General features: G+C 47.3%; 2 protein-coding genes across 2 annotated transcripts; one reads left to right on the forward strand and one right to left on the reverse strand.

Annotated features, from left to right (window-relative positions):
* Window positions 1–701: 701 nt before the first annotated feature.
* Window positions 702–9,011, reverse strand: DMAC2 (distal membrane arm assembly component 2). Its single transcript, XM_007536603.3, has 6 exons — window positions 8,961–9,011; window positions 7,677–7,867; window positions 4,640–4,720; window positions 3,284–3,417; window positions 3,023–3,185; window positions 702–1,638 (listed from the first exon to the last, which is right to left on the reverse strand). Exons 1-6 carry the CDS (start codon window positions 8,976–8,978, stop codon window positions 1,434–1,436), a joined length of 792 nt encoding a protein of 263 aa, XP_007536665.1. The 5' UTR covers window positions 8,979–9,011; the 3' UTR covers window positions 702–1,433.
* A 5,454-nt stretch (window positions 9,012–14,465) lies between these two features.
* ERICH4 (glutamate rich 4) lies at window positions 14,466–19,690 on the forward strand. The gene is made up of 2 exons (XM_007536602.3): window positions 14,466–15,025; window positions 18,922–19,690. The coding sequence occupies exons 1-2, from the start codon at window positions 14,855–14,857 to the stop codon at window positions 19,138–19,140; spliced, it is 390 nt and encodes a 129-aa protein (XP_007536664.1). The 5' UTR covers window positions 14,466–14,854; the 3' UTR covers window positions 19,141–19,690.
* Window positions 19,691–19,699: the final 9 nt, after the last annotated feature.

The following is a 19,699-nucleotide window of genomic DNA, read 5'->3' on the forward strand; positions in this document are numbered from 1 at the left end:
GGGAAGCTTCTGACCATTAGGTATGAAGGTCCTGCATTGGGGGAGCCAGTGTCTGCATACAGCACATACAGTGCTGGGCCACCCCAAGTGGTACCAGGAAGCAGAAGCCTCACCTCCCTGCAGTCTCTTTTTTCTATTTGTTTATTAATAAATACTGTTCAGTTTTGACTTTTGATGGTGCTGGGAATTGAACCTGTGACCTCAGAGCCTTAGGCTCCCCGCCACAGAGGAAGAGTCTGAAAGAGACCACAGCACCAAGGCTTTAATACAGAGGGGACTGGGCTTGAATTAGATTGCACACATGACAAAACAGTGTAAATCCAGGTAAGCTATTTTGCTGGCATAACCATTAAGCCATCTCCCTAGACCTTCCTGCAGTGTCTTTCGGGTGCCTTCTGCTGACAAGGATAATCATGGCATCTGGCAAAGAAAAACAGACCAAAGGCCCCGACCAGTGAAAGCAGACATGAATGGAATTTAGAGCTGAGGCAATGCATTTTTCTTAAAAAAAAAAATTTTTTTTTGTATTATCTTTATTGTATAGACAGCCAGAATTCAAGAGGGAAGGGGGAAGACACTTGCAGCCCTGCTTCACCACTTGCAAAGCTTTCCCCTGCAGGTAGGGCTGGGGGCTCAGACCTGGGTCCTCATGTACTGTAACATGCACTCAGCCAGGCTTGCCACCACCCAGCCTGACAACATTTTTTTTGTTTACAAATATTTTATTTATTTAGGATAGAGATAGCCAGAGAACGATAGGGAAGGGGGAGGGAGATAGGGAGAGCGATAGAGATACCTGCAGTACTGCTTCACCATTTATGAAGTTTCCCCCTGCAGGTGGGGACCGGGAGCTTGAACTAGGTCCCTGTGCACTGTGATGTGCACTCTGCCAGGTGCACCACTGCCCGGCCTGAGAGACAATAAATTAATGGGCAGGAACACCCAGGTGGGGCCAGGAGTGTGGGTCAGGGATGTGGGGCCCTGTGGCCAGCAGCCCCTCATGGGGAAGAGAGATCCCTGCAGAGCCACAGCGCCCCTTGCCAGGGTGCCAACAGGAAATGGCAGCAGGCTCAAGAAAGGATCGTGTGAAAAATCTCAGGATATTTTGTGACAGAACAGTGGGCAAGCCGGGGGTGATGGCGGTGTAATACCGGGCAGAGTATAACTCCACGGGCTACTTATCAGTCAGAAGTTCTTACTCGCAGGCCTGGGAAGAGTTGGGAAGGAGAGAAATGAGTGGAAGGGCTGCCTGGCAGGATGGCAGGAGCTGTGACTTGCAGCCCAGGGTGCAGGAAGCCAGAACAGCCTCCGGTGTGGAGTAAGCAGCTCAGCCTCCGGCTCTCCTTCTCTCTGACCTGCCAGTGTCCCTCCCTTCACACCACCTGGCCCCTGCGGTGACTCTGGAAGTCTGGAGGAGAGCCAGACACTCAATGTCACCCCGCTGAGCTACGGCTGGATGGGGAAGGAGCCGAAGGGCTGGCTATGTCCTGAGACTCATCTTCTGGTTGTGGGTTCAGGCTGTGGGTCCAGTCAGCTCCCATGACCTCACAGTTGGGCAGCATCTCCTCCACCAAGATCTGAGTGAGGCTCGGGTTGGTTACAGCAGGGAGGTCAGATATATCCAATCTGTGGAGGTTCCTGACAGGAGGCCAAGAAAGGGAGAGACATATTTAAGGATGGCATCTCTGTCTCTCTGTGTGTGTGTACACCATGCATGCACAATTTCCTTAAATAAAAATTCCCATAACTGTTCATTTAGCACCATGTTAACGATAAATATACACCCCAGTCTCCAATTTGGTTTGCAACGGTGTTAAGTATGGAGTTTTCATTACAACACAAGGAGGCTGGGCAGTGGCACACCTGGTTGAGCACATACATTGCTATACACAAGGACCTAGGCTTGAGCCCCCGACTCCCCAGCTTCAGGGGGGATGCTTCACAAGCAGTGAAGCACGTGTCTTTCTCCCTTTCTCTCCCCCTCTCAATTTCTCTCTGTCCTATCAAATATACTAGGGGAAAGAGGGGAAGGCAGGGGAGATAGCATAGTGATTATGCAAACAGACTCTCATGCCTGTCTGAGACTCTGAGGTTCCAGGTTCCACTACCTGCCCCGTCCCCTGATACCACCATAAGCCAGAGCTGAGTAGTGCTGGTGGGGATGGGGGGAAGAAAAAAAATGACTGCCGGGCGGGGAAGATAGCATAATGGTTATGCAAAGAGACTCATGCCTGAGGCTCCAAAGTCCCAGGTTCAATCCCCCGCACCACCATAAACCAGAGCTGAGCAGTGCTCTGGTGTTTCTGTCTCTCTCTCCCTCTGCATCTCTCTCAAAAATAAAATAAGTAAAATATTAAAAAAAAAAGAAAAAGAAAAAAAAAGACTGCCAGGAGCAGTGGATTCACTGACTCTCAGCAATAATCCTGGTGGCAATTAAAAGAAAACACACAAGGGGCCAGATGATGGTGCACCAGAGTGAGTGTACGTTATAATGCACAAGGACCCAAGTTTGAGTTCCTGGTCCCCAACTGCGGGGGGGGGGGGGGGGGAGGGGGAAGCTTTGTGAGTGGTGAAGCAGGGCTGCAGGTGTCTGTTTCTCTTCCTCTGTCTCTATTCAATAAATGAAGATAATCTCTCTCTCTCTCTCTCACACACACACACACACACACACACACACACACACACACACACACACGTCAGTGCAACGCTTTGCCATATGCACAACCCAGGTTGAGCCCATTCCCCATATCAGAGGAAACTTCTGTGCTGTAACTCTTTCACTCTCTCCTTGTCTCTATGTAAAAACAAAACAGTGTACAATGGAAAGCTAGGGGTGACTTCATTTCTTCATGACTTGATGCCACTCTTCACCTGTGCCCACCCACCTCAAACACTAGGGGTTTCTTGAGGGAGGTGAGGCTATAGGGACACGCCTGACAATGTGCCCTCCCCACTCTATTCCCACTGCTGTGTGGGGTAGGTGATGCCCTGGCTCAGAGATCAGTCTGAACTGAGGTCTCACTGGAGGTGGTGGAGGCAGGCCAGGCCCCGTTCTGAGACTTGGGGGCAACCGGCCACTGAGAGCTCCTGCAAAGAGTTTGCCATCAGGTAGAGGCGGCTGAGACACCAGTCATCCACATGGGGACAGCGCTGCAGGGACAGGGACCGCAGCTCCTTCAGGGCCACTGTGGGTAGAGAGAAAGGATGGTGGGATAAGTAGGAGGAGGAGGCCAGTGCAAGTGGCGAATACAGGGGCCTGCCCAGCTCTACCAGCCCCACTTACAGAGGTTGTCCAGGCCTTGGTAGTTGATGGCACAACCACTGGCATCAACAGCCTCCACAGGCACTGCCTGGAGCTTCAAGACGTCCAATGAGTGGCCATGGTCCTTTGGCCCCATCCACTCATTGCCCTGAAACCTGGGAAGGGGGGAAAGAGAGAGTCAGCAGGGTACCAGGCCCTCCCCCAAGACTCCTCAGCCCAGGATGTCCTGTGCTATCTGGAGCATTTACAACATCAGACCCTGCACTAAGGGCTGTACATGTCTGGGCTCAGTGGCTCCTGTGACATCAAAGATGGAATGTGTGGCCAGTTTTACATACCAGAGAGTTGAGGGTTAGCTTGATAACATGTGAGAGAAGAGCTGTAATACAAGAATCCCCAGGCTGTAGAGATAGCATAATGATTATGCAAAAAGACTTTCAAGCCTGAGGCTCTAAGGTCTCTAGTTCAATCTTCAGCACCACCATAAGCCAGAACTGAGCAGATGCTTTGGTAAATAATAAAATGAAAACATCCCAATGGATTTCATGGCATAAACGGTTGTAGCTTGCCACCAGACACAAAGCATGCACTCACTAAGTGAACTCTTCATTCCTCCTTCCCCATCTACCCCCCTTTTAAGGATTTATTAATGAGACAGGAAGAGAACCAGAGCGTCACTCTGGCACATGCAATGCTGGGGATCAAACTCAGGATCTCATGCTTGAGAGACTAGCACTCAGCCACTGAAGCCCGCCCCCCCCCAAGTCAATAAACACCACTTTTTTTTTTTTTTTAGAGAAAAACAATTTATGTAAACTTTTTATACCCTTCATCTTTGTTCCAATTAAAATGATTCACTTGGTTTGAGCCCTTCCTCCAGCCGCATCCTTCACTTGTACTTGTTTGACAATGTCTCAGCTTTGGCTCATCCAGGTTTTTGTTTTTATGAGATACAGAATACAGATACAGAGAACATTAGGTTGTCTTTCTGCCTAATATTTTACTCACTTTAATGAGAGAGATATAGAGATCAGAACCCTGCTCAGCTCTGGCTTATGGTGGTGCTGGGGACTGAACCTGGGACTTTAGAGCCTCAGGTATGAAAGTCTTTTGCAGAACTATTATGCTGGCTCCCTAGCCCTTGTTTGAAAACTTAATAGCAAAGCTGACAGGTCAGATAGGACCACAGTTCCATTTAACCGATGAGAAAACTGATGCTTAAGAACAAGTCCAAAGTCACACAGCCAATGTGTGTGTGTGGGGGGGGCAGAGGTGGAGGAATTACAGGAAAGTCAGTCTGAAGAGTCTGGGGCTTCCCACAAGATGCCCCCCTCCCCCACCCACACCCCCCAGTTCTGACACTGTTTGCTGTCATACTTGACTGAGCCTCCCAGCTTCAGGATGAAGTAGGCTCCAGCGATGTCCGGGCCGTAGCGGTCCTGGATATAGGTGAAGGATCTGCAGAGGGGAGATCTGAGGGTAAGACCACGGAAAACCCTCATCCTGTTTTCTGGCTGTGGGGAAGGTCAGAATCCATGGTATCCTGGCTGTCAGGCATACAGACAGACAGACTGAGTCAGGCCACAAATATTTATTGCACATCTGTTAAGTGCTGTGTGCTGGGGAGCAGCTGTCACAAAGACAGATAACTGTCTCCTTGTGGCGCTATTTCAGAGGAGGAAACAGGTAAGGGAGCAGGAAGCAGGAGTGGCATCAGATTGCTGAGTATCATGATGAAAACAACACACTAAAGGCACTAAAAAGAAGTGGCTTGGGTTAGGTGAGCAGTTTAGTTTTGGTGTTCAGAAATGCTTCTTGGGTGGCCTAGGAGGTGGCACAGACATGAGCTCCTGAGTTTGATATCCTTACTTGTGAAATGAATCTTTAAAAAAAAAAAAAACATGGCATGAGCGTTAAAAATAAGGGAGGGGCTGGGGAAATAACTGGTAGAGCATAGAAACAAAAATAAATGCTTCTTGAAGGAGGTGACACGAGCAGTTTTGCACAGTGGGAAAAAAGGACAAACGTCAAGGCAACAATGAATGAATGCACGAGTCTGGGATTAGGATGTCTGAACAAACAGCAGTCAGGATACCATGTTGGCAGAGGGGGAAATAAGGGTGGGGGTTCCTCAAAACTCACTAGGGGCCAGTTCCTATGTCTCAGTCTGACTTTTATTCTAGTTGCAAGCAGAAACCATTTGAGGGTTGTAAGCACAGTGGTAATGCTATTTTACTTGGCTCATTATGCTGTTTATAGACTTTAACAGCTTATAGGGGACAACAAGTGACCAGTTGGAGAATCACTGCAGGAATCCAAGCATTAAATGAAAGGGCTGATCAAACCAGGCTACAAACAGTGGAGGTGAGAACTGGGTAAATTCAGGACATTTTAATAGTATTTTATTTATGCATTTATCTTTATTATGATGATTACTAGTTTGCAGTATTAGGGCCATAGCCATACATAATACCATGGATCTCTGGCTGACATTTAAAAAAAATATTTATTTATTCCCTTTTGTTGACCTTGTTTTATTGTTGTAGTTATTACTGTTGTTATTGATGTCGTCGTTGTTGGATAGGACAGAGAGAGATGGAGAGAGAAGAGGAAGACAGAGAGGGGGAGAGAAAGACAGACACCTGCAGACCTGCTTCACCGCTTGGGAAGCGACTCCCTTACAGGTGGGGAGCCAGGGACTTGAACTGGGATCCTTACGCCGGTCCTTGCACTCTGCTTTTTTTTTTTTTTTAAGTATGTATCTGAGTGATAGGTAGGTGGATACCGAAAACCAAAGCTTCACCCTGACATATTCGATGCCAGGTACTGAATTCAGGACTTCATGTCTCTGAGTCCAATGTTTTAGCCACTAAGCCATTTCCCTGGCTGTGGCATTTCTTTCTTTCTTTTTTGCCTTCAGGGTTATTGCTGGGGCTCGGCCTGCACTGTGAATGCTGCTCCTGCAGCCTTTTTTTTTTTTTTTTTTTTTTTTGATAGCACAGAGAGAAATTGACAGTGGATGGGAAGACAGTGAGGGATAAAGAAAAACACCTGCAGACCTGCTTCACTGCTGGTGAAGCAACCCCCCTGCAGGTGGGAAGCTGGGGGCTCAAACCAGGATCCTTATATAGGTCCTTGTGCTTCATACTATGTGCACTTAACCTGGTGTGCCATCGCCTGGCCCCCAAATTTCCTTTCTTTTTTTTTTACTTCAGATTGATATTGGGTTGTCAGAAAAGTCATGACATTTCTTTCCTTCTTTCTTTTTTTAATTAAAATATTGTTTAAATTTATTATTATCTTTATTTATTGGATAGAGACAGCCAGAAATTGGGGGGGGGGTGATAGAGAGGGTGAGAGACACCTGCAGCCCTGCTTCACCACTTGTAAAGCTTTCTCCCTGTGGATGGGGACCCGGGGCTCGAACCCAGGTCCTTGAGCATTGTAATACATGTGGTCAACCAGGTGCACCACCAACTGGCACCAAGACATGCTTTTCTATGCAAAAGCACATCATGACTTTTCTGGTAATCCAACAGACAAAGAGATACATCAGTACTGTTCTGCTCTCTATGGAGTCTTCCTAGTGCTGTTCATGGTGCTCCACGTGGTACCAGGGCTCAAATGTGGGGCCTCCAGCATGGCAACACATGCACTCTATCAGGTGAGCTTTCTCGCAGCCCTGCTTAGTAATATTTTGTTAGATGTGAAGGTTGGATCAGGATGGTTCCTTAGAACTTGGCCTGAACAGGTGGGTGGACAGTTTTTTGTTTTGTTTTGTTTTGTTTGTTTTTTACTGAGATGGGGAATGAACAAATTTTTCTTTTCTTTTTTGCCTCCAGTGTTATTGCTGGGGCTTGGTGCCTGCACCACAAATCCTCTGCTCCTGTAGGCCATTTCCCCCATTTTTGTTGCCCTTGTTCTTTTTATTGTTATTGTTGTTATAGCTGCTATTGTTGTTGGATAGGATAGAGAGAAATGGAGAGAGGAGGGGAAGACAGGGGGAGAGAAAGATAGACACCTGCAGACCTACTTCACGGCTTGCAAAGTGAACCCACTGCAGGTGGGGAGCCGGAGGCTCGAACTGGGATTCTTATGCTGGTCCTTGCGCTTTGCGCCATGTGTGCTTAACCCACTGCGCTACTGCCCGGCCCCCTGAACAGATTTTTCTTTTTAGGGGTCAATCCAGGGTTTTCTGTTAACCATGTAAGATCATGTACATAGCTATGGCACTAAGGCACCAAGGGGTAGGCAGCTGAGCTATATAGTCTGTGGGGGAGGACTGGAGATGAAGATGCAAGAAGCACCAGGTGAGTAATTGGGGTCACAGGGCTGTTTGGGAATGGCAGAGGCAAGGTCTGAGTTCCAACTGTGAGGCCCAAGCAGCAAGGTGCTGAAGGCCAGGGGTTCTTACCGATTTTTCTTTTGCACCTTCTGTAGCTGCTTTCTGAACTGGTACTCCCTCAGCACCCGGACACCACTGAAGTAGCCACACAGTAACTGAAGCAGCGTCCTCTTCTTATTGCCCTCTGGGGCCACAGCACTGCTCAGGCCACGAATGCCCCAGGTACCTCCGCTCCATACTGGGGTCACCAGGTGCAGGGGCTGGGGAGAAATGGGGAAGGGCTAATCCAGGAGCCTATGGGGAATCAGATCTCTAGTTACTGAAACAGCCCCACCCAAGTACTTTTGGGTTCCTTAAGTCTCCTTTCATAAATGAAATCCTGACTCTGGGATTTTCAAAACCAACTTTTCCCCTCCCTTTCTTTAACTGGGGGTTAATGGCTTACACATTATAGTTGTTGGCACTTTGTATTGCCCCCCTTTTTATAATTTGATTTTTATTATAGTTGCAAGCAGAAGTCATTTGAGGGTTTAAGCAAAGTGATAATGCACTGTTCAGTTCTGGCTTATTGTGGTACCAGGGGTTGAACCTGGGGCCTCAAGCACGAAAATTGCTTGCATAGGGCCAGGTGGTGGCACACCTGGCTGAGCACATACATCATAGTGCAGTGCAAAAGGACCTAGGTTCCCCACCTTGGAGGGGGCAGACTTCAAGAGCGGTGAAGCAATGCTACAGGTGTCTCTCTCAATTTTCCTCTGTCCTTTCAAAAATCGTATTATCGTTATTATTTTACTTTTTGATTTGATAGGACAGTTAGAATTTGAGGGGGGAAGACAGGAAAAGGCAGACACCTGCAGCATTTGCATCACCGGTCATGAAACTTTCCCCCCTGCAGGTAAAAAAAATTCCCAACTCCCCCTTGGAGTTTCCGCACCTGTATCTTTTCGTCTCTACCCTTAGACTTCACAACTTAACTCCTCCACCAGCCCTTTCAAGTCCTCTTTCCTGCGAAGTCCTATACAGGCAGGTCCATGACTCCCAAGCTGTTGGAGCCCTCCAGTGCCCTGCTTCCCCACTGGCCACTTCACAGACTAGCAAAGCTCCTACTTGGCCACGCCCCACTGACTAGCCCTGCTTCCCCATTGGTCACTCCGCTAAGTCCCCGCCCCCCTCGTCGCAAATGCTCCGCGACTGCCAGCGACCTCCCCGCACCCCAGCACCCAGTGCTCGCTGCCAGACGGAGAGGATTTCTGTCCCTTTATGCTCCTTGTTCCCTGAGTGTCGACAAGACTGATGGAAGAGGCAGCTAAGGGAACTCCGGATTTGGGGGCTCTAGAAGCTTTAGTGACCTACCGCCCTAGGCGCCGCCATCACGCTGAGATTACGCAACCGGAAGGGGCCGGCTTTTCCTTATCCCACCCACCAGTGTTACATCTCTCGAGTGGCCACGCCCCCTCTGTTTTTCAACCCTCTTCTTAAAGGTACACTCATTTTTTTTGAACGTTTTCGTTTATTACTGAGATACAAAAAGAAACTCTGCTCTCTATCTCTTCTCCTCCTCCCCTCTCCCACCTCCCTCTCTTTTTCTCTCATAGTGGTGCTGGAGAAAGAACCTGGGACCTAAAAGCCTCAGGCATGAAAGTCTTTCATAACCGTTATGCTGTCTTCCCCCGCTTCACACTCACTGTCTCAGGCTTGGGGATTGTCCTTTCCATGAGCTGTTTATTATTATTATTGTTATTAATTTCATTTATTTGTTGAGAGATAGGAGGAGAGAGGCCCAGAGCATAACTCTGGTACATGTACTGTCTGCTGGGTATTGAATTTTGGACTTCATATTTGAGAGACAAATGCTTTATCCAATATGCCACCTCTCAGACCACTATTAGCATTATTCTAATAATATACTTTTATTTATTTATTTATTTAGCAAGGTTCTGCTCAGCTCTGGTTTGTGGTATTGCTGGGGACTGAATCTGGGAGCTCAGAGCTTCAGGTGTGAAATTTTTTTGCAGCATTTTGTCCCCTCAGCTTTCCCAGAACTTTACAGTGAGACTCTGGACTTTTTCTAGGAAAATGTGGGCAACCCTCCATCTAGAGCACCTTAAACTGCAGGCCTAGTTGCCTAAGTTTCCGTATTCATTCAAAAATTTTTTTTTTTTTTTTTTTACTGTAGCACTGCTCAGTTGTGGTAGTGTGGAAAATTCACCCTAGGACCTTAGAGCCTCAGGTATGAGAATCTGTTTGCATAACCACTATATTATCTCTGCCACCAATTCATTCAATTTTCACTGAATACCACCATTAAAGAGAGCTGTTATGATCAGAAGTGTAGTCATCACTCTCTCTCTCTGTTAAAGGTGATGATGATTATTGAAACAGGTCTCATCGCTGTAGACCACCTTTTCCACTCACGTAGAGGAGACCCACAACAGTAGATCTCTCATGTTGTGCTGGATATCTAACCTGCGTCTCATGCATGGCAAAGCATGCACCCTACCTGGTGAGCTATCTCTGGTTCTAAAGATTTCTTTTATTTATTTCATATGAGTTAGAGATAGACAGACAGATAGAGTTTCACATAAGACAGAAGTGACAGTATCACTCTGGCACATGCAGTGCCTGGAATCAAACCCGGAAGCTCAGGCATACAAGTCCAGCTTTCTACTGGTTAAGCTGTTTCCCTGAGCTGCTATCACTGTTTTCTTTTTTATTCTTTTCACTAGAGCACTGTTCACTTCTGGCTAATGATAGTATTGGGGATTGAACTCGGGACCTCAGAGTCTCAGACACAAGAGTCTGTTGCATAAGCTGCTGTGTTATCATTTATGACTTCTTTCTTTTGGGCCCTATTTATTTTAATATTATTATTTATGTTTATTTATTTTTCCTTTTGGTGCCCTTGTTTTTTTATTGTTGTTGTAGTTGTTGTTGTTATTGATGCCGTCGATGTTAGATAGGACAGAGTGAAATGGAGAGAGGAGAGGAAGGCAGAGAGGGGGAGAGAAAGACACCTGCAGACCTGCTTCACTGCCTGTGAAGTGACTCCTCTGCAGGTGGGGAGCCAGGGGCTCAAACCGGGATCCTTATGCCGGGCCTTGCGCTTCGTGCCTTTAGTATTATTTTTTAACCAGGGCACTGCTCAGCTCTGGTTTAGTTGGAGGTTGAACTTAGGACATCAGAGCCTCAGGCATGATGACTGCCAATCTTTTTTTTAATAAAAATATTTTATTTATTAATACAAGAGAGAGAACGAGAACACCAGAGCATCACTCTGGCATGTGGGATGCTGAAGATTGAACTCTGGACCTCAAGATCCAAGTTCAGTGTCCTACTCAATCTGCCACCTCCCAGGCTTGATGACTCATTTCTTAAACCGGGGTCACTGAAGGCAAAATAAATCCAAGTTGGACTTCCAGGTAAGTGATGGGTGTGGAGATCTCAGGACTAGTAGTGTCATGTGTTTGTGATTTCAGTTGGTAGTTCAGGAGTGAAGAGTCTAGGTGAAACCTTGTGGTAGAATTATTCAACCATTCACTCTAGAAATATTTAACTGAGCACCGGCACACAACAGGCACTGTTCTGAGCGCCAAGGTTGCCACAGTGGCCAGGATAGACAGACCTTTCTCTGGGAGTCAGCATTCTAGGAGGGAGAGAGAGGATGGACAAACATATGAATAAGTAAGATCATTTCAGATGGCATTTGATAAAAGGCAAATAAAAACAGGCAATAGGGCCTGGGTCATGGCGCATCTGGCTGAGCACTCATGTTAAAATGTGCAAGGACCCAGGTTCAAGCCAGTCTCCACCTGCAGGGGGAAAGCTTTGTAAGTGGTGAGGTAGTGCTACAGGTGTTTCTCTGTCTTTCTCCCTCTTTATCTCTCCCTCTCAATTTCTGGCTGTCTCTATCCAATAAATAAAGATTTTAAAAAAAGGCAATATAACAGGGAGTGGCCAGGGCATAGGGCCATCAGCAAAGGCCTCTCTGAAGAGGTGAGATTTACCTAAAGGTGGAGAATAACAAGGACATATTCATTCTGTCACATGGGGGAGGTATTCTAGGCAGAGGGCACTGTCTGAGCAATGACCCAACGGCAGTGTGTGTGGGGGGGGCGGGGAGGGAACCCAGCTTACAGAGAGGAAAGAGACAGGGTTCCAGAGGTGGGCAGGGAGGTAATTGTAGGCAGGGGAGATTTATTTATCTACCTATCATCTATCTATCTATCTATCTATCTATCTATCTATCTATCTATCTATCTATCTATCTATTATTTTCCAAAGGGCCAGGGAGGTGGCACAGTAAGACAATGCATGCCTTGCATGTATGAGGCCTTGGGTTTGATAATCAGCACTTCACAAGACAGAGGACTTCGCTGACCTCTCACATTTAAAAACAATGAGATTCCCACCTACAGGGGGGAAGTTACACAAGCGGTGAAGCAGGGCTGCAGCTATCTCTTTCTCTCTACATCCCCCTCCTCTCTCAATTTCTCTCTGTCTCTATCCAATTAATAAATAAAATGAAAAAAAAGTAAAAAAATGCACTTTACACACACACACACACACACACACACACACACACACACACACACACACATAAATAAAAATAATGAGGTGCCAGGCAGTGGCACACCTAGTTGATCAAAGAACCAGGTTCGAACCTCTGATCCCCACCTGCAAAAGGGAAGCTTCACAAGTGGTGAAGCAGGGCTGCAGGTGTGTCTCTCTTTCTCCCTCTCTATCCTCCCATCTTTTCAACTTTTCTCTGCCTCTGTCCAAAATGAAAATAAATAAATACATACATACATACATACATAAATGAGATAAGAAACCAGTGCAATACCTCACTTGCCTTGTGCATTGTTTTTCCATGTGCCTGGCCCCCACTGCACTGAACACTGAAGGAAGCTTTGATGCTGTGGTTTCTTTTGTGTTATCCTCTCTCTAAAACCAAACCAGACAAAAAAACAAAAGAGAAAACAAAACTAAAAAAAAGAAAATGAAATATAATTAAAAACCACTTTAGGGCTTTTAAAATTAATTATTTATTTATTCCCTTTTGTTGCCCTTGTTGTTTTATTGTTGTAGTTATTGTTGTTGTTGTTGTTGATAATGTTGTCATTGTTGGATAGGACAGAGAGAAATGGAGAGAGGAGGGGAAGACAGAGACAGGGAGAGAAAGACACCTGCAGACCTGCTTCACCGCTTGTGAAGTGACACCTCTGCAGGTGGGGAGCCAGGGGTTTGAACCGGGATTCTTATGCTGGTCCTTATGCTTGGTGTCATATGTACTTAACCCACTGCACTACCACTGGACTCCCTAGGGCTTTTTTTTATTATTATTATCGTTATTTATTGGACAGAGACAACCAGAAATCAAGAGGGAAGGGAAGAAGGGGAGCTAGAGAGGGAGAGAGACACCCGCCACCCTACTTCACCACTTGCAAAGCTTTCCCCCTAGAGGTGGGGACCAGGGGCTCGAACCTGTGTCCTTGTGCATTGTCACATCTGCGCTCAACCAGGTGTGCCAACACCTGGGCCCTATTTTAGGGTTTCTAAAATAGCTCACCTGAACAGTGCACTTGCTTTACCATGCACAGGCCCCAGGGATGAATCCGACCCCTACTGCTTTGGAGGAAGCTTCAGTGCTGTGGCATCTTTCTCTCTCTCTCTCTCTCTCTCTCTGTATATCTGGTGCTAGGGGTGAGGGGTTAGGCCTGGAGTGATGATACTCTGGTGATGACAAAAAAATTAGCTCCCTCAACCCTTCCAAAAATACTTTCTTCACAGGGGAATGCCATGATCTGATTTATATTAAAAATTCAATATATGTATTTTTAACTTTTAGATAGATACAGAGAGAAATTAAAAGGAACGAGGCAAGATGGAGAGGAAGAAAGAATGAGAGACATCTGCAGCACCTCTCGTGTAACATTCCCCCTGCAGATGGGTCCTTGAACCCAGGTCCTTGAGTACTGTAATGTATGTACTCAACCAGGTGTGCTACCATCCAGTCCCCTGGTTTACAGTTACTGCCAGGAGGAGAACAGACCTTTCTTTCCATTTGAAAAAGTCAGCCTGGAGCAGTGAAGTTCCAGTGATGGCGGTGGGGGGGGGGGGGGGGACTCTGACCTCCTGAACCATAAGACACTAGGTTTGTATGTGTGTATGTGTGTTTCATGTTAAAAAATTTTTTTTATTTATTGGCTAGAGACAGAAGAATCGAGAGGGAAAGGGGATGATAGAGAAAGAGAGACACCTGTAGACCTGCTTCACTGCTTGTGAAGCGTCCCTGCAGCAGGTGGGGACTGGGGGCTTGAACCTGGGTCCTTGTGCATGGTAACATGCACTTTTCCAGGTGTGCTACCACATGGCCCCTCTTTGTGTTGTTTTATATGCTAAGTGTATGGTGATTTTTTATAGCAGAGGCAGGAAGCTCATATGATGAGGCCAAGTCCCATGTAAGAGCTCTGTTTACACCACATTCAGCTTGGGAAGCCTGAGCCATGGGAGTGGGGGGACATCGAGGGGGGTCTGGAACTCAGAACTGGGACTGGAAGCGTGGCAGCTGTTGGCGCCTGGATGGAATTGGACTCCCTGGGTATGAGAGACAAGCTCTTACAGTGGGTGCTGAGAGTGGTGGCATCTGTGGCACCTGGAGGGCTTGCAGGATCCACTGACCCACAGTCAGGACAGGAGGCCACGAGGCCACAAGGTACCCCCAAAGCATCCTCTCCTGAGGGGGCTGAACAATAGAATAGGAAGAGTGAGCTGGGGTGGAATTGGAGCTCCCCTGGAGGGGTTGAAGGGGGACCTGGGAAGCAGAAGTAAGGTCAGATATCACAAGGGGCGGGGGAAGAAAAGAACAAAAAGAAGAGGGCAGTTGCACACCTGGTTAAGCACACTCACTGTAGTACTCAAGGATGTGGGTTCAAGCCCCCGGTCCCCACCTGCAGGGGGAAAGTTTCACGAGTGGTGAAGCAGGGCTGCAGATGTCTCTCTGTCTCTATTTCCCCCTCCCCTCTCAGTTTCTGTCTCTATCCAATAATAAGTAAATAAAAATACTAAGAAAAGAAGAGAAAAGAAAATGGAAATCACCCCAGGTGCAGGAGGCAGCTGACTGTCCTGGGAGGTGGACTTTGGGATGCCATCCTGCCCCCCCCCCCCGACCTTTACCCACCACTCCTTGAGGACTGGGTTCCTCTGGACTTGCTACTTCCTGCTCCTGGCAGCCACTGGTAGAGACCATGGAAGTGTGGGTGCAGCTGTGGCAGGCAGGACTCATGCCCCCGGAGCTGGGCGCACCCCCCCAGGTCTTCATGAGGGTCCCCCCGGAGAAAGCTGGCCAGACTACTGTGTCCCCAGGACCAGACACTGGGGGTACCAGGGAGAGTCTGCTGTGGATCTGGGAGGAGCTGGTAAGTGAGGGGTTTGGAGGGTGAAGTCATGGAGTGGGGTGAGGGAAGAGAAAGAAGAAAGAGTGAAAGAGAGAGGGGTTGAGAGGGAGGGAGAGAGAGAGAGAGAATATGGGTGAATGAATAGGAAGAGGCAGATATGGAGAGATAAGAACAGAGAAATACAGAAATTGACACGCACACACAGAGATAGTGACAGCCAGAGGCAGGTACAGAAATAGAAAGCCAGGGACATGGGACGGCACAGACAGACAGTGGAGATAGAGATTCATAGCAAGAGAGGGAGATATAATAGAGACAAAGTGACTAAGATTCAAACGCACTCAGGCATAGAGACAGTGAGGGGGCAGTATAAGGGAGAGACAGAGATCAGGAGACACTGTGAAAACAGGTTGACAGCCAGAGTTCAGGGACACAGTGAAGACTCCACCCAGGTGCTGTGGACCAATACTGTTAAAGAAAAAAATGATTTATGACAACTACTCGGTGGCACCAGGGAATGAACTGAGGGTTTAACATACATGAGACTGCTGAGCAGTGTGTCCACAGCCCAAGTTTCTTTTCTTTTCTTTTTTTTTTTTTTTTTTTCCCACAGAGCTTTCTTTTGGTGTTCCTTTGTGGAGACAGGGATGGAGTCTAGGGCTTCCTGCATGGTGAAACATATGCACTACCCACTGAACCATCTCCTGTCTCCGTGTAATAACTGCTAAAGATAACAGGACAATTGTAGCTTGCATAGAGAAGAAGGATTTTTTTCCCTTTTTCATTATTACCAGAGCACTGATCAGCTCTGGTTTATGGTGGTGCAAGGGATTAAACCTTGGACTTCAGAGCCTGAGGCATGAGAGTCTCTTTGCATAACCATTATGCTATCTAACACCCCATCTCCCCTGGATTTTCTTTTCTTTTTCTTTTTCTTTCTTTCTTTCTTTTTTTTTTTTTGACAGAGCACTGCTTAGCTCTAGCTTATAGTGGTGCTGGGAATTGGACCTGTGACTTGGGAGTCTCAGGCATGAAAGTCTTTTTTGCATAATCACTATGCTATCTCCACCACTTAAAAAAGATTTATTTTTTTAATAAAAAATAATTTATTGACAGCAGAAAAGTTCTGCAAAAGACTTTCATGCCTGAGGCTCCGAGGTCTAAGGTTCAATCCCCAGCACCACCATCAGCCAGAGCTGAACAGTGCTCTGGTCTTTCTGTATTGCTCTCTCAAAATAAAATTAACAAAATATTTAAAAATAATTTAGGGAGTTGGGCGGTAGCACAGTGGGTTAAGCACACGTGGCATGTAGCGCAAGTACCGGTAAAGATCCTGGTTTGAGCCCCTGACTCCCCACCTGCAGGGAAGTAGCTTCACAGGCGACAGGCGGTGAAGCAAGTCTGCAGGTGTCTGTCTATCTCTCTCCCTCTCTATCTTCCCCTCCTCTCTCCATTTCTCTCTGTCCTATCCAACAACAACAACATCAGTAACAACAACAACAACAACTACAGCAACAACAAAAAGACAAGGACAACAAAAGGGAAAATAAATAAGTAAAAATTTAAAAATATATTTATTAATGGGGAAGAGACCGTGGCATCACTCTGGTACATGCAATTACAGGGACCTAACATGGGGTCTCATGCTTGAGAGTCCAGGACCGTCTGTGTTACCTCCTGGGCTGTGGAGAGACTGGGCTTAACTCCAAATACAACACGGGCAGGTGGGAATTTATAACCAAGGAGCAGTGTGGGAAGAGGGATCTGTGGATGGAAAACTACTAAGAGGGGGAGTTGAGTGGTAGTGCAACAGGTTAAGCACAGGTGGCACAAAGAGTAAGGACCAGTGTAAGGATCCTGGTTCAAGCCCCCGGCTCCACACCTGTAGGGGAGTCGCTTCACAGGCGGTGAAGCAGATCTGCAGATGTCTATCTTTCTCTCCCCCTCTCTGTTTTCCCCTTCTCTCTCTCCATTTCTTTCTGTCCTATCTAACAATGATGATATCAGTAACAACAACAATAATAACTACAACAACAATAAAAAAGGGCAACAAAAGGGAAAATAAATAAATATTAAAAAAAAAAAAGAAAAAATTACTAAGAGGAAGCACCAGAGGTCAGGGGCCTTTAGGTTAACCAATTTATCTGGATTCTTGCTGAAGACAGGCTGGAATGACTCGAAGTTGCTGGGGATGGTGGAGGTGAGGATACCATTAGATAGTGTTAAATAACAAAAAAATCCAACCTAGTTTATTTTATTTTTATTTTATTTATTTTCTTTCATCTCTCTCTCTCTCTCTCTCTCTCTCTCCCCCTCTCTCTCTTTTTTTTCTAAGATCTATTTATTAGTGAAGGCGAAGGGGAGGGAGAAAGACCTCACCTAAGCACATGAGATACCAGGGCTCAAACTCAGGACCTCATGCTTGAGAGTCTAGTGATTTTTTTTTTTTTGCCTCCAGAGTCATCACTAAGGCTTGGTGTGTGCACTATGAATCCACTGCTCCTGGAGGCCATTCCCAGCCCCCCCTCATTTTATTGCCCTTGTTGTTGTATTTATTGTTATTGTTGTTATTGCTGTTGTTGTTGGATAGGAGTGAAATGGAGAGAGAAATGGAGAGAGGAGGGGAAGACAGAGAGGGGGAGAGAAAGATAAACATCTACAGACCTGCTTCACCGCTTGTGAAGTGACCCCCATGCCGGTGGGGAGCTGGGGGCTTGAACCAGGATCCTTATGCCGGTCCTTGCGCTTTGTGCCATGTGCACTTAACCCGCTGTGCTACTGCCCAGCCCCCCAACTGAGTTTATTTTAAAGCTCTATTTTAAAATATATATTAAAGGGGGCCGGGTGGTGGTGGTGCACCTGGTTGAGTGCACGTTACAGTGCGCAAGGATCTAGGTTCGTGCTCCCAGTCCCCACCTGCAGGGGGAAAGCTTTGCAAATGGTGAAGCAATGTTGCAGATGTCTCCCTGTCTCTCACCCTCTCTATCCCTCCCCTCTTGATTTCTGATTATCTAGCCAATAAATAAATAAAGAAAAATTTAAAAAATATATGTATATATTTAAAAAAAGATTGAAGGTGGCTAGGTGGTGGTGCAGCTGATGAAGTGCACACGTTACCATGCACGAGGACCTGTGTTCAGGCCCCCTGTCCCCACCTGCGGGGGAAGCTTCATGAGCAGCGCTGCAGGTGTCTTTCTTTCTTCCTTTCTTCCCTCTTGTCGTATTTCTCTCTGCCTCTATCATAATAATGATTCATAGGGGCAGAGAGGGAAAATAGATATGGGGCTAGAAGATGACAGATGTGGTTAAGTGCATGTGTTACCATGTGCAAGGGCCTGGGTTCAAGTCCCTAGTCCCCACCATTGTGTGTGTGGGGGGAGAAGCTGCATAAGTGGTGACGCATGGCTGCAGATGTTTCTCCTCTGTTGGTCTCTCTCCTTCTCTCTGTCTTCCATCTATCAAAAAGACGTGGCTGCTGGGAAGAGTGGAACTGTGTAGTCACTGAGTGCCAGTGATAACCCTGGTGGCAAAATAAAAGAAAAAATGAAAACTATGTCTGCATTTACATGAGAGAATGAACCAGAGCACTGCTCTGACACATGCGATGCCAGTGACTGAACTTGGGACTTGGTGCTTCTGAGCTCAGTGCTCTAGTCACTGCGTCACCTCCTCTCCCCCACCCACCACGTCTTCCTCCTCTCTTCGCCTCTCCACGGGATGTGGATTCTTACACTGGATTTTTACAAGGAGGTGCAGAGAAAGACCTCAGAGTAGGTTTAGGAACCTGACTAGTTTGGTCAAGAAATGAATCATTATTAAGACTTGGGCTGGGTGCTCCCACCAGATTTTGTGGGGGGGTGGGCCGCTGACGCCTTGCCCTCTGGAGTGAGATGACTTTACCCCCTCCCCACCTGCAGGGGAAGCTTCGCAGAGTGGACGTCCAGCTGCTGGGCCAGCTGTGCAGCCTGGGGCTGGAGATGGGGGCATTTCGGGAAGAACTGGTCGCCTTCCTGGAAGAAGAGGAGGACATCCTGGAGGAGGAGGATGAAGAGCCTGAGCAGCAGGAGGAAGGACCCGCGGGGGGCTCCTACTCAGAGCCTGGCTACCGGCTCCCAGACTTTGAGATGACTATCTGAGGTCCTGGTCTGTGTCCTTATGGACAGATGAATGAGATGCCAGTTGATGCAAAGACGAGAAGGGTGTGGGTGGAGAGGGCCTGCAGCTCTGGAGTCATGATCCACCTGTGCTCCTCAGGCTCATGTCTCCCCACCTCTGCCCCACCCCTCCCACAGTCTGCAGAGAGATTGACGGCTGGCCTGTGAGCAGCTGCAGGTGCATTTGCAGACCAGTCATGACTGAGCTGCAGGGGAGACTCGGGTCTCTGCAGATCGGTGGAGATGCCCAGCCCACAGGTGAGGCTTCCCATCAAGGCTGGCAGCATGGCAAATGCTGGGCACAGGTGGTACTGAGCCCCCGAGGCCAGGACTGGTCTCGATTGTGGTTCAGCATATATAGAGCATTTATTAAAATACCAAACATTCTGATGATGGAAAAAAAAAAAAAGAAGCAAACTGTTTTGAAGACTCAATCTCTGGGTCCAGGTGATAGCGTACCCTGTTAAGTGCACATATTACCCACAAGGACCCAGGTTCAAGCCCCTGGTCCCCATCTGCAGGAGAAAAGCTTCAAGAGTGG

This window comes from Erinaceus europaeus, chromosome 2 (assembly GCF_950295315.1).
Source record: "Erinaceus europaeus chromosome 2, mEriEur2.1, whole genome shotgun sequence".
Classification (NCBI taxonomy): domain Eukaryota; kingdom Metazoa; phylum Chordata; class Mammalia; order Eulipotyphla; family Erinaceidae; genus Erinaceus; species Erinaceus europaeus.

Coding starts and splice junctions, on each gene's coding strand:
- DMAC2 (XM_007536603.3), bottom strand. Junction 3,186..3,283: donor CCAAGGCCTGGACAACCTCT/GTAAGTGGGGCT, acceptor CTCTACCCACAG/TGGCCCTGAAGGAGCTGCGG. Junction 1,639..3,022: donor GCCTGCCTCCACCACCTCCA/GTGAGACCTCAG, acceptor GCCTCCTGTCAG/GAACCTCCACAGATTGGATA.
- ERICH4 (XM_007536602.3), top strand. CDS start 14,855: ATGGAAGTGTGGGTGCAGCTGTGGCAGGCAGGACTCATGCCCCCGGAG. Junction 15,026..18,921: donor TGTGGATCTGGGAGGAGCTG/GTAAGTGAGGGG, acceptor CCCCACCTGCAG/GGGAAGCTTCGCAGAGTGGA.